The sequence below is a fragment of the Ischnura elegans genome, chromosome 2 (genome assembly GCF_921293095.1).
Source record: "Ischnura elegans chromosome 2, ioIscEleg1.1, whole genome shotgun sequence".
In the NCBI taxonomy this organism is placed as follows: domain Eukaryota; kingdom Metazoa; phylum Arthropoda; class Insecta; order Odonata; family Coenagrionidae; genus Ischnura; species Ischnura elegans.
This window is the reverse complement of record NC_060247.1, coordinates 64928856-64943982: the sequence shown is the minus strand read 5'-3', so window position 1 is coordinate 64943982 and position 15127 is coordinate 64928856. Positions and strand designations below refer to the sequence as shown.

The 15127-nt window shown below is 36.8% G+C and overlaps 1 protein-coding gene across 2 annotated transcripts; it reads left to right on the top strand.

Moving 5' to 3' along the window:
• Positions 1-1962: 1962 nt before the first annotated feature.
• On the top strand, positions 1963-12975 carry LOC124153874 (rRNA N6-adenosine-methyltransferase ZCCHC4). Of its 2 annotated transcripts, none has more exons than XM_046527256.1 (9): positions 1963-2362; positions 2434-2623; positions 2697-2844; positions 2978-3184; positions 7551-7785; positions 7983-8093; positions 11466-11626; positions 12427-12660; positions 12753-12975. In XM_046527256.1, exons 1-9 carry the CDS (start codon positions 2281-2283, stop codon positions 12828-12830), a joined length of 1446 nt encoding a protein of 481 aa, XP_046383212.1. In that variant the 5' UTR covers positions 1963-2280; the 3' UTR covers positions 12831-12975. The 2 variants fall into 2 exon arrangements, with proteins under 2 accessions (XP_046383212.1, XP_046383213.1); XM_046527257.1 differs by having other exon boundaries at positions 2300-2362; positions 2414-2623.
• The last annotated feature ends 2152 nt before the right edge of the window (positions 12976-15127 follow it).

Below are 15127 nucleotides of genomic sequence, written 5' to 3'. Positions count from 1 at the left end.
TTACTATGACTATGCATGTTCGAAGATTGAGGTTTAAAAATCCACCGGAACAGAGGGTTGAAAGGCATTTAAATACCCCGGTAAACAACATGTTAAATGCCTTATAAAGTGCTGAGAGGGTAAGGAAGGCCAAGAGATACCAGATATTAAACATTTTTATAGCCTCAATGACGAACAGTAATTTAAGATGTGCTTCACAGAGGATAGGACAATACTCACAGGAGGTTGTGTAGCTGCTCCTCTAGTTAATGTTGGTTGCAATTGAAGTTTAGGTAAAACAGCAGTTTTTCAATGAATGCAGTCTCCAGAGGCACTTGTACCTCCAGAGGGAAATAATTTGTCTCAGCCATACTTTTTGTCCCATTCCAATGAAAATTTGCAGGTTTACTGTAGAAGTCTTGAGGATAACAAATACTAATTGAAAAATATCCGTAGGGGATGTTGCAAATTCTCTTAACTCAGATTTTTCATAAGATTTTCGAAAATTTTGCGTCAAAAACATGGTTCTATAAAACATTAAATTTTGACCTGAGGCAATATGTGAATAAAGCTAAATTATTTCTTCTAGTATTTCTTAAAGTATGACCTACCACCTGTAAAAAAAATTTCATGGCTTTTTGCTTGCTTTGTTGTTAAAAAAATGATGTAAAAAATCCCTTTTCAAGACTCAGGTAGTCAGTGTTGGGTCTTCCTTCAAGTGTGATGAAAAGCTCGCGTTAACTGTTTTCTATGTCTGAGCAAATATTCATGACATAAATCTAGTACATAATAAGTGCAAAAATTAAAACATTTTTTTATGCGCAGGGTGTTTTGTCTCCCAGTTAAAAAATATTTTTAAAAAATTTTAAGAATATTTTAAAGAATTCATGTCACTTACCCATCGTTGCTGGGAATAACTTGATTGTTGCTTCACAGAACACATCAAAATACAGGATACAAGTCAATACAAGTAAACTTTCTCCATTTTGTATTGACAAAAACTTCACAAACTATTGACAAAAGTTTCAGCCAGAAGGTTTTTTAGATAGGAGAGGATGTATGTTACGCCAGACTCGAGTAGGTAGAGCCACAGGTAGGAATGCCAGTTGATCCTTTCTCTGGGCCATCTCGCACTTCGAGGATTTTTATTTGAGGATGTCCAATAGTTGTACTGTTAGAAAAAAGTAATTACACCATTGAATAAAATACACGCGCAGATGACAGCAACTTCCACCAAAATTACCAGACAAGTCAGCAATAGATTATATCACTCTCTAGTGGATTAGATCATTAACATTTCTTACAAAGAAAAGGCATATAGGTACTTTCTTTGACTACAAACTAAACCACGGGTGAACTAACTTATTGATAGCATTAACAATCAAAGTATGAAGTGAAGTAAGACAGGAACGCACAGTAATTATAAATTTGATAATGGTATTTGGAAGAGCTAATCGGTTTTGCCTGTAAACTTAGTTTACATTAAATAATTATTATATGTTCATCATTTGCATTTAAATGTTTTAGTAGTAAGAAGCTAGAGCGAAACAGGGTGACTACAGATTACAATAAAACCATGGTTTTATTTAGAGGATGACATAAAATAGACCATGCTTCTCACGTGCGAGACACTGTAATGAACCATCTCCATACCTACCGTTCAAGTAATGGTTCGCCAAATCGTAAACGATTAGGATATTCACTCTTTTTAGTGGTTCGCTTTTACCTTAAATTATATGTATTTCATAAACAATCCAAGCCAGATTACACACTAATACATCTAACAGCGAGATTAATACCGCGATGAGTTGGTATTCCTATGGTCATTTGTCCTTCGCGCGATGATTGTTGGCGCTTCGTGACCTGCGTGAAGTGTGTCCTTAACCAATGAAATATGTGTACCGGGTTGCCTACTTAGAGAAATTAACGAAGTTTCCTTAGAATGAATCATTTTTTCTGTTTAGAAACCATTTAAATGCGCTAAATGGCGGTGCGGACAAGTATATTGGCCCTGAAACAATTTTTTCAACGTCTAAATATTTTCTCAAAATCTTATCTCCTGAGACATAGACCAACCACGTATCTCATAACATGCCATCGCGATGTTCAATGTTCATATCTATTTACATCCGAATTCGTGTGGCAACTTGAATGTAATGTGTCCATGTGTATTCTCAAGTATTTCTTCATGAAACGAATATTTAAGGGATCTTGAAGTTTCTTCATTCTTTTTCAATCTCTTTTTGAGTGATTTTGCCGTTCGCGAACTTTCTCGCGGACTAACCGCTCTGTTTAAAAGGAATGGAGGATGATGAACATACTGTGTCCCCTAGCGTAAGGGTTATAATCGAAGATGTTGAGTCCCATCCCTGCTGTTCTCATGGTAAGAAAATTTCTATATCTTCTCCTAGCAGTATTTTATTAAAATTGACAGTCATACATTGAATGTTGCAGGGCCAACCCTTCTGTTCGCTCGAGCTATAAAAGCTGGGAAAGAAAGGAGGTTTTATGCATGTTCTGCTTGTCGCAACAGAAAAGATTGTCGTTTTTTCATGTGGGAAGATGAGTGGAACTCTAAAAAAGTAGAAAATGCGGAGCTGCGACGACGCGCCCCGTTGGACGATTTCTCAAAATGTGTTCACGGGTGAGTTTCTTCTCTGAATCTTATTTCGTACAGCATTCTTACCCTGACTTTCATCTCATTCATGTATTTGTAGGGTGACTAAAGTTTTAAATTTACCAGCCAAGAAGCGGGGATACTGTCATACATGCAGTTGCTTGTTCAATATCAAGGATGAAGAAAAGCACAAGAAACATGACTCTCTCATAGGCATATCTGATCATCATATACGTCACCCATCTGAGGTAAAACTGCTTTTATATTTGTGGGCAACATTGCGCGTAACGGCGTACAAAGTCACTTATTTTGGCAGTGGTTAAATATTTGAAAGTTTTTTATGTGTAATATATTTTAGTCACCGCCCTTGGTTTTTTTTAGATGCTGAAGCAATTAGAATGCTCCAAGAAAGAAGCTCAGTATATGTTTTCAGTCAGGAGTGTTGATTTTGTTTACAACACCCTCAGAGAATTAAACGTGGGGTTTGTGGTTTGCATTGGTGCCCCCAGAATCCACGAACGCATTTCAGGGTCATTGTCATCTAATTGTATGATGAGATCTGTGCTCCTTGATATAGATGAAAGATACGTAAGTAGATTTGCTCTTCAATACTTATAAGCACCTATAATCACACATCCACAACGACACAAATCCTTAAATTTTATACATTGTATGTATTGTTTGTTCCTTTGTCCTGCAAGTATAGAGATAATGTTGTGAGGCTTTCTAATTCTTAAAATCAATGATCAAGCTGAGGAAATGTCTTTTTCTTCAATTTTGTAATGTGCTTATCTAATCGTATCTCATTGACTGACGATGAAGAAATGACCTTATCCTGCTTTACTTTCTGGATATAATAGTTTGAGCATGCATTATGTATAGTATGTTAGAGTACAGTATTCATAAGGAAAGTATAATGTCAGCCTGTCAATAGGGTGGTTTCCCATTTCTCTATTGCCCAAATCGAAACGTTATCACTCCTGGAGTTCGTATTTCACGCTTTTAGATTTTTAAATGACAATACGTATTTGTCATGATTTGATGAAAAGTGAAAAATTTCAAGCATGCGGAAACGCAGCGGCTAAGTATATATGCTGGGAAAAGCCTGTGTGACGTCATTCTGGTCCCAAGTGCCACTGTGTGAGGCCACCTTGGTGTGAGGCTATGAGTGCCAATACGCTGCAGGCTGCTATTAGGTAGCAGAGTACCCTGCTGGCAGCCCCAACAGCACACATTTGGATATACATAATGTATTTATATTGTATTTTCATGGGTCACATACATATGTATTTTTGTTATGTATAACATGTGTAATACATATGTATTATTGGATGTATTTCCTTCGTATTCATACATATGTAAAAGTGGTACGTGTTTACACGATAAATACATTTGTATTTTTGAAATTTGAATACTTATGTAAATGTGGTCAAAAATACAAATGTAAATATCGTGTAACACTTGCTACTTTTACATATGTATGAATACAGAGGAAATACATATGTAAATGTGGTCAAAAATACACAAAATATACATTATGTATATTTCCTGTAATTTTTGAGAGGTGGATTTTCGTGGCGTCTAGTGAAATGTTCAGAAACATTTTTGCAGAAATAATATGTTCACTGCAAACGCCAGATTTCCTCATTTCAATGATCATTCATCCATTCGAATTTATACCCAGGAAGCTTAAAAATAAATCATATACTGATCGATGTGAGCAAGGGTAGTATGGCGACCATATTTATGTTAATTTGTAAATGCACGCGAAATACAGACGTATTACATATGTAAAATTCAGTTTCCATCCGCGAAATATACACATGGAAAATGGTTCACAATACATGAAAAATACAAAAAATAGTTCTTGCACAGCGCAAAAGTAAAAGCGAAGTTTAATTTTTTAAACGATATTTAAAATTAACTGTTTAAACAAAAAAATTAAATTCTCAATTCTGTCGCAACAAGCTAGGGAAGTGAGTGGGAGTGATAATCTCGTTAACAGTTAGCTCGGCATTTCGTTCGAGACTACGAGAACGTCAAGAACGTGCTGTAGGAGGAACTCCGGCTACTGATGTATAGTTAATTTTATATTTGTTTGTATTATTATACGTATTGGATGAATTGACATAGTGTTTTAATCCTCGATAACCGGTGCGTGTGGATGGTGTGCTCAAACCGAAGCTATGTTTTGCTGGAAATGTGCTTCAATCCCGCACGTTATTGCGATTCGTGCAAGCCAGCTCCAACAGTTTCCTGTCACTGGATAATTAAGGTAAGGTATGATTTATCTTTTATTATATTGTACGCATACATAGACTACATTAATTATGTTATTTGAGTATATTTGGATACAACTATTGGCGCAATGTGTTGACCACATTGCGCCAATAGAGGTAATTATTTTGTTTATGTTTGGCTATTGTTTTCCTTTTTTGTTGAGTTATGTATCGAGGAGACTGGTGTCCATTGAAGTTATATGGTAAAACATAGTAATGTCAATCTTGTACGTATAAATTAATAGATTATGCGTCGTATAGTAATTCCGTGCTTCGCGGCTGAAGTTACATTTTTTCTTCTCTTAATTAAGAGCAGAAAAAATTGTTTAAAGGAATGTTTTCGTTCACGTGTAAGTTGTTTTATCGCTGTTTATTACCACAACCTACTGTATTGTAGTTCTTGCATTCCTAGTTATCCTATGCTTTAGTCATAACATCTTTGACCTTAGACTTATCAGCGTAGCCTTGTCACTAATAGATTCCTCGAGGTTCCGAGCGGTTTTGCCCTCTACTTCTAATTATTTAACGAACAAGAAGTATTGGTCGTGTAATATCGGTTCCCTTAAAGCAAAATGTAATATTTTTTTCATCTTGAAATGCAGTCAATCAAGGTGCATTTCGTCATTATTATTAACACAAGATAAATACGTAATTTTCATGCGAAAGTTTGTCATTATATGTAAGAAAAAGGTGCGTACGGGCCAAATTAATTAGGTAATTGTAATTTTCTTTTCATGCTCTTTCGCGCATACCCAGCAGGCGACGATGTAAATAGCTTGGCCTGGACAAGAGGAGAATGGATTACGGAAAAGACGACGAAGCAAAGCCAGAAGACCAGGTGGAATTGTTAATACCGAGGTAAGGTATGAGGGAAAATTTTTTTTAACCATAATCGAGAGGTTTCTTAAAGTTAAGCCTGAAATTGTCTATTATGTATGATATTTATTTGTTTGAAAATATGATATCACAAGTTTATATTTTTTCTGTGTGAGTCATCCGCTACTTAATCATGGTACTAATATATTAGTATCATGTACTAAATAAGCATACCAATGGATTCACGTTTTCCTAGTTAATTTATATTTAAAAGTAGTCATATGATCTTTTCTCATATTTCTCATTCTTCTCAAGAGAAAGGCTATTAATTTTGTAAAATGAAAGCATTTCCCCAAAATATATGATTTCTCAAAGGACAAGGTCTAATCTGCTCTAGCTGGGACCTCGACATAATTGGTAAATGAAAAAATTTAAAACTTATGTCTGGAATCTAGCAGAGAAGCCAAACTTTCATTTGCATTCAGAATACAGAATTAGTACTAAAATTACAGACTTCACAGAATACTGACTGCCTATATGAATTGAAAAAAAAAATTGAAAGGCCTTGAGCTCCTATTCAGATCTTACAAAAAGATATATTTTTGCATGACTTTTAAACTTGACTTCTTCTTTTCTCCTTTCAGAAAGTGGTTAATTGTGCAGAGTTGGTTTCCTGAATTCAGGTTTCTTCTTGTGCAATGGGTTACAACGCTTGTTCCGTGCTAACATTTTTTTCTATTTTCCAATTCAAACCATTGTTTGTACTTGATTTATCTTTGTGCCATTTTTTTAAACTAAGTTTCACCTACTGTTTGCTGGCCCTTAATGCTTGTTAGCAATATTCATGGCCACACTTGTTCTTTGTGTGTATTATTTTATTTTTCTCTTTGAATAAATGTTTTATTATCTGTATGTTCTGGTTTCCTTATATTTATTCATCCGTTTGATCCATATTGATATTAAGTGGATGTGGGTCAGAAAATCAATATGTATAATTCGTGTACGAGGGCCTGCAGATACATATGTATATTACATGTAAGGATATTCAGATTTCCAATTTGTAATACGCATGTATACATACATCCTGAGGGACTTTTGAGCCACTTTTACGTGAAATATACAGACGTAATACGATTGTATTCCTTTGTATACATATGTATAATTCATGTATGGGTATTCAGATTTCCAATTTGTAATACGCACGAATACATACATCCATAGGGACTTTTGAACCACTTCTACGTGAAATATACCGATGTAATACAATCGTATTCCATCTTATACATATGTATTTGGGCACGTATTTTTTGTGTATTATTGATGTAATACAAATGCCGTGTTATCTGGGAGGTAGCGCTTGGCTTAAATAAGGATTATGAATACCCTATCAACCGAAGGAAACTTGCGGACCATGTAGGCAATTTTAATAGGTGATTATTAAGAGATGTTTCCCTGAGCTGTGTGTCTCATGCATGCATTGGTAATCTCAGACAATGTAAAACTCCTATTACTCGTATAGCATCTAGGTCCCTGTGATGTCATGTGGAGTGGCATCGCATGGGCGCCAATCATTTTCAAATGAGGTAAAAATTGATGATTAACATTCGTCTAAACTGGTATTTCTAAAACCAAATAATTTGTATTTTTTGAATACACTAATGTTGGGTAACGAATCGCAATCAATGCCTTTCGTTTTCTTTGATGAAGGAAACTACCTTATTAACTCAGAGCGGCCAAATTTTGAGATTCGTGTTGTTAGAACTTAGCCACCGATTTGTAACTGTCAGGGCTGGGTAACTAACCACTGATTTGTTCACCATGTAATGAGCCATCTAATGGAGCATTAACTTCTTTTGCAGTATAGCTTCTACTCATCTGGTCAATTTTTTCGCTACAACATGTTCAGCAATTATTTCTTTGGAGGAGATGTGGTAAGGGAAACATTCCTTGGCTCCATTAGGAATGAGAGACAGAAAGTTGCGATTGTGATTGATCCTCCTTTTGGAGGAAGAGTTGAGCCATTGGCTTTCACATTGCAGTGTCTCCAGAAACTTCGCGAAGATTGCAATTCTTCTTTGGATGGTGTAATGCCAGGTATGAGCATAGATGATGTAAAATTTTTTTTCCAGCTTTTTTTTGTTTTTTAATTGCTTCTCTGCCTGTCAAGGACAAAGCATATGAGAATAAACTTCAGTTTTGTTATTTATCTGTGTATGTAGAAGTATTGATAGCTGTAAGGTATTTGTTCAATCACCATAATAATGCATACATTTATTTTGCTTGCCTTTTAGTGCTTTGGGCATTCCCATATTTTATGGAACCATATATCCGAGGAAGTTGTCCAGATTTCACAATGCTAGACTATAAAATTGAATATGTAAATCACTCAAGTTTCAAAGCAGGTGAGCATAAAAACCCCTTGAAGTATTACACTGCTTGATTTTTCCTAACAGGTCAGATAAAATTTTGGCATTTTCCTCTCTTGTATGTACTTTTCATTGACTGATTTTCATTTTTCTTGGTTGATGCTCAGAAGGCTATTGAGAAGCTAAACATTCTACATGTGTATGTCATAATCATTTAAAGAATCCAAAGATTTAGTTTTATTCTGATTGGCTTTTATAGACATGTACATATACACATATGTATGTAATTTGTAATTTTTATCATGTCATTTTTTTAATATAATCAATGATATAACAGTATACCCCTTTAATGATGACATTCCTGTTGTATTGATAGGAGATTTTCCTAGTTTGTTGGTCATTAGGTTGTTATGTTACCTTTTCTGTGCTACTTTTACATCCTGAAAGCTATAATGAAATCCCCAAAAATCAGACGGTCTAAAGGCATGGTTACACGATGCATTAATGTCTAAATGAATGAATGCGTGAAAAATGCCCTGTGTAACCACCCAACTTGTGCAAATGCGAGAACAGAAAATAGTACCTGTTCTAATTTGGTTCATGCATTCATACAAGATCTCTTTTGGTCCACAAAAATCATTCACACAAAAAGACATTAACTCGTGGGGATTAATGTATGAGAAGCTAATTATTGTTATATATGTACTGTGTAAACAGGCCTCAAGGACCATGTATAATGTATAAATTTTTACAACCCCTGAATATCCACAATCTGACCAACCAACCTGGTCCAATATGATAGAGATGATACAAGGTCCGTTCAATAAGTATCAGGACTGGTTCCAAAAATCAAAATTTATTGCAGTTATCATAATATTTACTTTGTTTTCTTAATAATACATTCCTCCTGCATGGATACACTTAGTTCGGCACATCTGCCACTCGTCAAAAGCCCACTGGAAGTCAGCTTCCAGAATACTGTTCAGAGCTTTTGTCGTTGCCGTTTGAACCACCTCGATGGAGTCGAACCGATATCCTTGAGCTCCCTTTTTAAAAACAAGAAATTCGAGGAAACAAGAAAAAGTCAGGTGGAGCCATGTCGGGGCTGTAGCGGTGGTGAGGCAACGTCACCACGCCGAATTTTGCTAGCAGCTGCTGCCCAACAATTGCACTGTGGCACGGCGCATTGTCATGGTGAAGTTTTCAATTCTTGGCAATGGCTGATTACACGTGCGTTACGCAATGTCGCACCAGTTTCGCGCACATTTCGTCATTACAAGATCCTCTGTTACAATGGTGTGGATGGTTACGACTGAAAGCCCGGTCTCCTCACTGATAAGGGCAATGGTTAAACGCCTGTCAGAGTCTAAAATGTTTTTCACTTTGTCCACCTGAGCATCGGTTCGAGCAGTCCTCGGGTGTCTGGCATGGTGCTCGTCTTCGACGAGCTGCCGGCCTGCCTTTAACATTTTATGCCATTTAAAAATTCTTATGTGGCTTAAGGCATCATCCCCATTAGCCTGTTTTATGAGTTCAAGGGTCTCCGATGCTAATTTCCCAAGTTTAATGCAAAACTTCACAGTGTAGGGTTGCTTGACAGTGGGCTCCATGCTAGGAAGTGATGACACCGCAAACAATCACACGTCACAACAATCAATCTGCTGTCTCAACACATGCCTGGAGGGGACTGAACTTAAGTGCACCGGAGTGGTGGGGGACCCCTCTACCGAGCCGACAAGTCAGACTCCCTATCCACCGCATTGTTGAGGCTACAGCGAACCAGTCCTGATACTTATTGAATGGACCTTGTAAATTGTTGAGAAAATAATTAGTTGATAAAGTTAGAATTGGTATTCACTGGTCCAGTTGTGTTGAGCCCATTCATATTGTTCTAGGTCTCTTTTACCCTCTGAGTAAAAGGTTTATCATTTGTGAGTGATGACTAGGTCTTCCCTATGTGAGTAAAGTGTTTAGGTTGACCTCTCATTAGAGGTGATTATCTGTAGTCCCCTCACAAATGTCCTTTCGGCCGATGGTGGCTCACGTATTGTGAGGAGGGAAACTGCCTATAAAATGATCAGTGGTGTGATTTCAACAAAGTTGTGCTGCTAATACCATCTGGTTCCACCTGCTCTCATCAAGAGTGACTCTGCTTTCTGCTAGTCTTGAACCCCCTCCTTAAAAACCCAAATATTTGTTGTGGATGCATAGAAGAAAAAATGGAGTACCTTCTCACCTTTTCATCTACTGCACTACCTCTTTGCTTCCTTATCTGGTGAGGATGGTGTTTTGTGTACATGTGCTTATACTGTAGGGGAGGAGAATGCTAGATTTTCCTCCTCGTTTTAAGTCGAGCTCTTTTCACATAAAAGAATATCTTGCATGAGTCAAAAGATGCCCATTTCCAGTATTTATGCAATTGTAGACTTATTAACTAGAAGTGATAGTTTTTTTTTAGTGTGAGCCCAATATGTATTATTTCCTTACAAATGAGAAAAAATATTGCATTAATTCCTTACCTCCCACAAGAATCTGTGATTGCATGAACCCCTTCTAATTCCTCGGTTTATTTCATTTGTTCCAGATTTCCCAATTAGGTAGTTACTCTGCTTTAGTTTCCTTATCCTATTCAAAACCAAAATCGTTAAGCCTTGGGATAGATATGAGAAATACTGAGTGCAATAATAATAGGTAATGTATATCATAAAATGTAGCACTGTAAGACCTCGTAGTGGGCGGTGGGCTCCTTGGAGAGGGGAAGGGAACGTTACATCACAACGCCAATACACAGTTACTTCACATATGACTATATTTGTATCAACACAATACATGGTACTCGTCACTAGGTCAAAGATACACACTCTCTCGTGGCGTCGTCTCCCTTCTCTCACCCACAGTCTGGAAGAGATCTCTCTCTCCATTGGTTCGCATGTCCTGGTATGCTCGAGTCCGAAGTACTTTTCTCCTTACTTGGGCATGCGAGCACTCAAGGCAGCCGGCAGGAAATGCTGGGTGCGGGGAGGTTTAGGTTTACTTAGTGCGTCAAATAGGGAGTAGGTGTGTGAGGGAAGGAACATTACGACCGTATCTAACAGCACTTCAGGAAAAAACGCTTAAGGAAGCTATTTTTATGTATCCATATGCAGTTTACATTTAAGTTAAACTATTTAATTATGATAAAAGTTTTTACTTGGACTTGTAATTATTGAACTTGCAATTAATGCATTGTCGTCCTCTTAAACAACTGGCTGCTGTAGGAGCCAATTCATATATGTATTGGCCTACTGCATTTTTCATTTGATATGCAAATGCCAATAAAATTACCTGCCGTCGTAGAGGGTTTAACCAAAGAAACTTTGACCCAGTGTATATTTCATTAGTTGATGAGCATGAATTTTTCCTCTTCAGGTGGAAATAAAAGAGGATCACCAGTGAGGATTTTCACCAATGTTCCTGCAGGCAAAATTTCTCTTCCCGAAGCTGAAGGCTATCGATATTGCTCTTTTTGTGATAGATGGGTGGCACCAGAAAATAAGCATTGCAAAATGTGTAATTATTGTACCTCAAAGGTAAAATGGGAGTTATTTTATGTTTAGTTTCCAAAAGAAAAATGCATTATTAACATGTTTATCATAGGGCTTGAGTTGCGGAAATCATTTTTCAGCTTCATATTTGTGCTTTTGGAATTGATAAATTATGGAATGCCAGGCACACAGTGGTGTTATAAAGCATTCATTTATTCTCAAAAATGTAAAGTTGAGTGCTACATTATTTGTATTCAGTGATGTCCAAGCTTACTTTATCAGCTCGAGTAGGATTAGAAGGTAAAAATCAAATAATTCTCACATATTACACAAATAACTTCTCAGCTACCATAGATAGTCCTCAAATTATTTGAGATATGCATTCTGACCTTGCTAAATATGTTATAAAAACATTAAAGTATGCAGTTAAATGTTACTAAAAAGCCAGGACTGCTGGAGTTCAGCTAATTTTACTCAAATCCCTGCCAAATGCATGAACTAGTTATGAGTGTTCATGGAAAACTGGATAAAAAATATCAAGGCATACAAGACCTCCTGCTGATGAAATGTATCCATTGCTGGTCAATTATAACAATTTATTGAAAACCTTCTCATTACGTAATTTTTCTACAGTGTCTTACAGGTGGAATATTACCAGTTTCTTACCAGCTCTTTTTAGATGTTGCAAAATTTCTCTAATGCCTATTATTAGAGATCCCATGGTATTTTGTCTAGATTTATTTATCCACACCTCATAGTTCTAAGCTACACCATTACATTTTTTTTAGTTTAAACAAAAATGGTTTGATGAGTAGATTTTTCTATTTTTTTTCTATTCATTACAGGATGGTAGAACTTACAAGCACTGTAAAACTTGTGGAAGGTGTGTTAAGCCTACATACATCCACTGCTCTGACTGTGGACGTTGTTGTTTACCTAAGCATAAATGTGGGCTTAATCTTCCTCGCCCAGTTGCCTGTTTCTGTGGCTCTTTAAATCATTTGGCCAAGGAATGCCCCCTCAGAAGAAATAATTCCAAGGAATGTAAACCACAGAAGAGGAAAATATGTGAAACCAAGGTTGATTTTTGTGTACTTACGTAACTCTAAGAAAGATTCAGATGTTTATAGATGTGTGACTTTTCTAGTGGATTTATTTTTTTTTCTTTCAGCAAGTCACAAAAAAGAAATGCAGTCCACGTCATCAGCCAATAAGTTGCAAGGATTCCAAAAAGAAAAGATTTAACTGAAAAAGTGTGTATGTATGAAATGTGCAGACTGGTACTGTGCCTTGATATTTTGCAAAGTTGCTGTGAATGTCAGCTGTTTTGAGCTGATGCCATGTTGATTATCTTGTTTGTGAGTACAAAAGTTCATAAAAATTTGATTTTTGGATTTTATATTTTTTTACCCATATTTCCTTAATTGTTATTATGCACGGTTTGTTTATACATGTTCTATTCTTGTTTCAATTTGCTTGGGGGTATACAGTAGACTCTCGTTATTACAAATTTTGCGGAGCTGAAAAATTGGAGGTTCGTAATAAAGAAGTTCGTATGAATGTCAATATCTTCCCGAATGCAGTAGGTCCTCGGTATATGAACGAGATGCCTTCCAATACCTTCTTCGTAAGTTGATGAACCTTTGTAAGGCATCGAAGTGTGCGGTGGTATGCATTGAACCATTACAGTACACTCCATGTAATGTAATGTACATCTGCGGGAAACCAAAATGTACAATAATATTTTGAGATCAAGTAAAAAGGTCATATGTATGCATATTGGCCTATATTCACCATGTTTCTTTGGTTAAGCTGATACTGCTCAGTAGTGAGCCATTAGGTGTACTATTGCCAAACTAGTCTGCTTTTGGTCCTTCAGTTCAGTTAAGCTTCCCCTTTTTTGATAAAAATGGTTTTCAAAGCATAATGTACTTATGTTTTAAGCCCTCAAATTTAGAAATTACCACCTCGTTCATGACTCATATGTTTATCTGGTGAGTTTGTGGTCTTCCAAAATTTTCGCATAGTGATGGATGTTTGCTTGAATTTCACACATTTTTATGTTCACGTCCAACTGATCATTCAAAATATGTAGTGTTTTTTTTTTCATTTCATTCATAAGGATAGCCTCTTTAAGAGTATTTTTACTCTAAAGGATAATAATAATTTAAGTGTATCTAACTACATCAAAATTCAAGATCTTCATTGACATAGGTAATTCATCCTCCATCCTGTTATTGGAATCCTCCAACCTTCCTGCAGATGCAATGATGTTGGTATGGTATTTGGATGAGGCGACTGACAACTGAGGTCATTTGCACCATGAGGGAAGGGTAGGTAACTAAGGGTGGAGAGAAACCAGGCGTCAGCATTTGACTGCTCTAATGAAAGGCTTAACGTCCCATCCGACGGACGGAGTGTTGAGCTTGAAATGTCCTCCACATAACATTCAAGTAGGGATCAGGCATTCTTTGAAAATTCTCAGCCACCACCGGGATTTGAGCCCAAGCCTTCAGAGTGGGAAGCCAACACTCTATCCACCACACCAACCAGATCCCCTAGAAGCAATGATTATTTAAGCAGTGCTAAAATGTATGTACTAAGATGGTCAGTTATATAAAAGTCACTGTTTCATTCATAGTTTTTTACATATACATACTACAGCACAACCCAACACTATGCGATATTTTTTGGTCAGTAGTTAGCTGCATCAGTGTATGAGAGCAACAGTAGGTACATCCCAGTTCTATAGTATTTCCCCAAAGATGCACTATATTTCTCCGAATATAGTCCACCCCCCTCGTAATTTTGAGGCTTGAGTTTATGGAAAAAATTTAAAAAATGGGTTTGAATATAGCCCCCCCCTTTACTTTTACCAAGGGCATTTTTGGAAAAATAGGGGGGACTATATTCAGACATATACGGTACTTCAATTAGTACAGGGTACATACTATGGTGGCATACTTAGAATTTGTGCTACATATCTTTTGTCTTGTTCCGTATACTGTATTTGTACCTTTTGATACATCCTGCAGGAACTCATCTTCCATTTGTATTATGTTCTGGGCAAAAGCTCTAAAACATAATAACATATATATCTTATAGCACATTCAGGTCATCTAGAATTACTCACCAGCTCTTTTCTTGCTGGGTGCATTACATTTATGTCCAATGGGAATAAAGTATCCCAACAAAGGTTGTGCCGCTAATATCGCTCCTGGGAAAATAGGTTACCTTTCCAGTGGGTTGTTATACGAGGGACTTTTTTTCAACCTTAGATAGCTCAGCAAAAACACCATACAAGTGACAGGCGGGTACTGCACACATAGGGCAACTGCACATCCTCCGCACCACACGCTTAAGTCATTTCTGATCTTAAGTTTTTACTTTAAGGTTAGTAGCAACCTTATTAACTACACTGCCTCAATGGATTCTCCAGCCAAGTGTGCACTGCAGAGCAGCAGCCAGAAAACTCGCCGAATGGCTTCAGCATTGACATGTCTCGACCTTTATGCCGATAATAGAGAATTTTTCAATGCACTATGG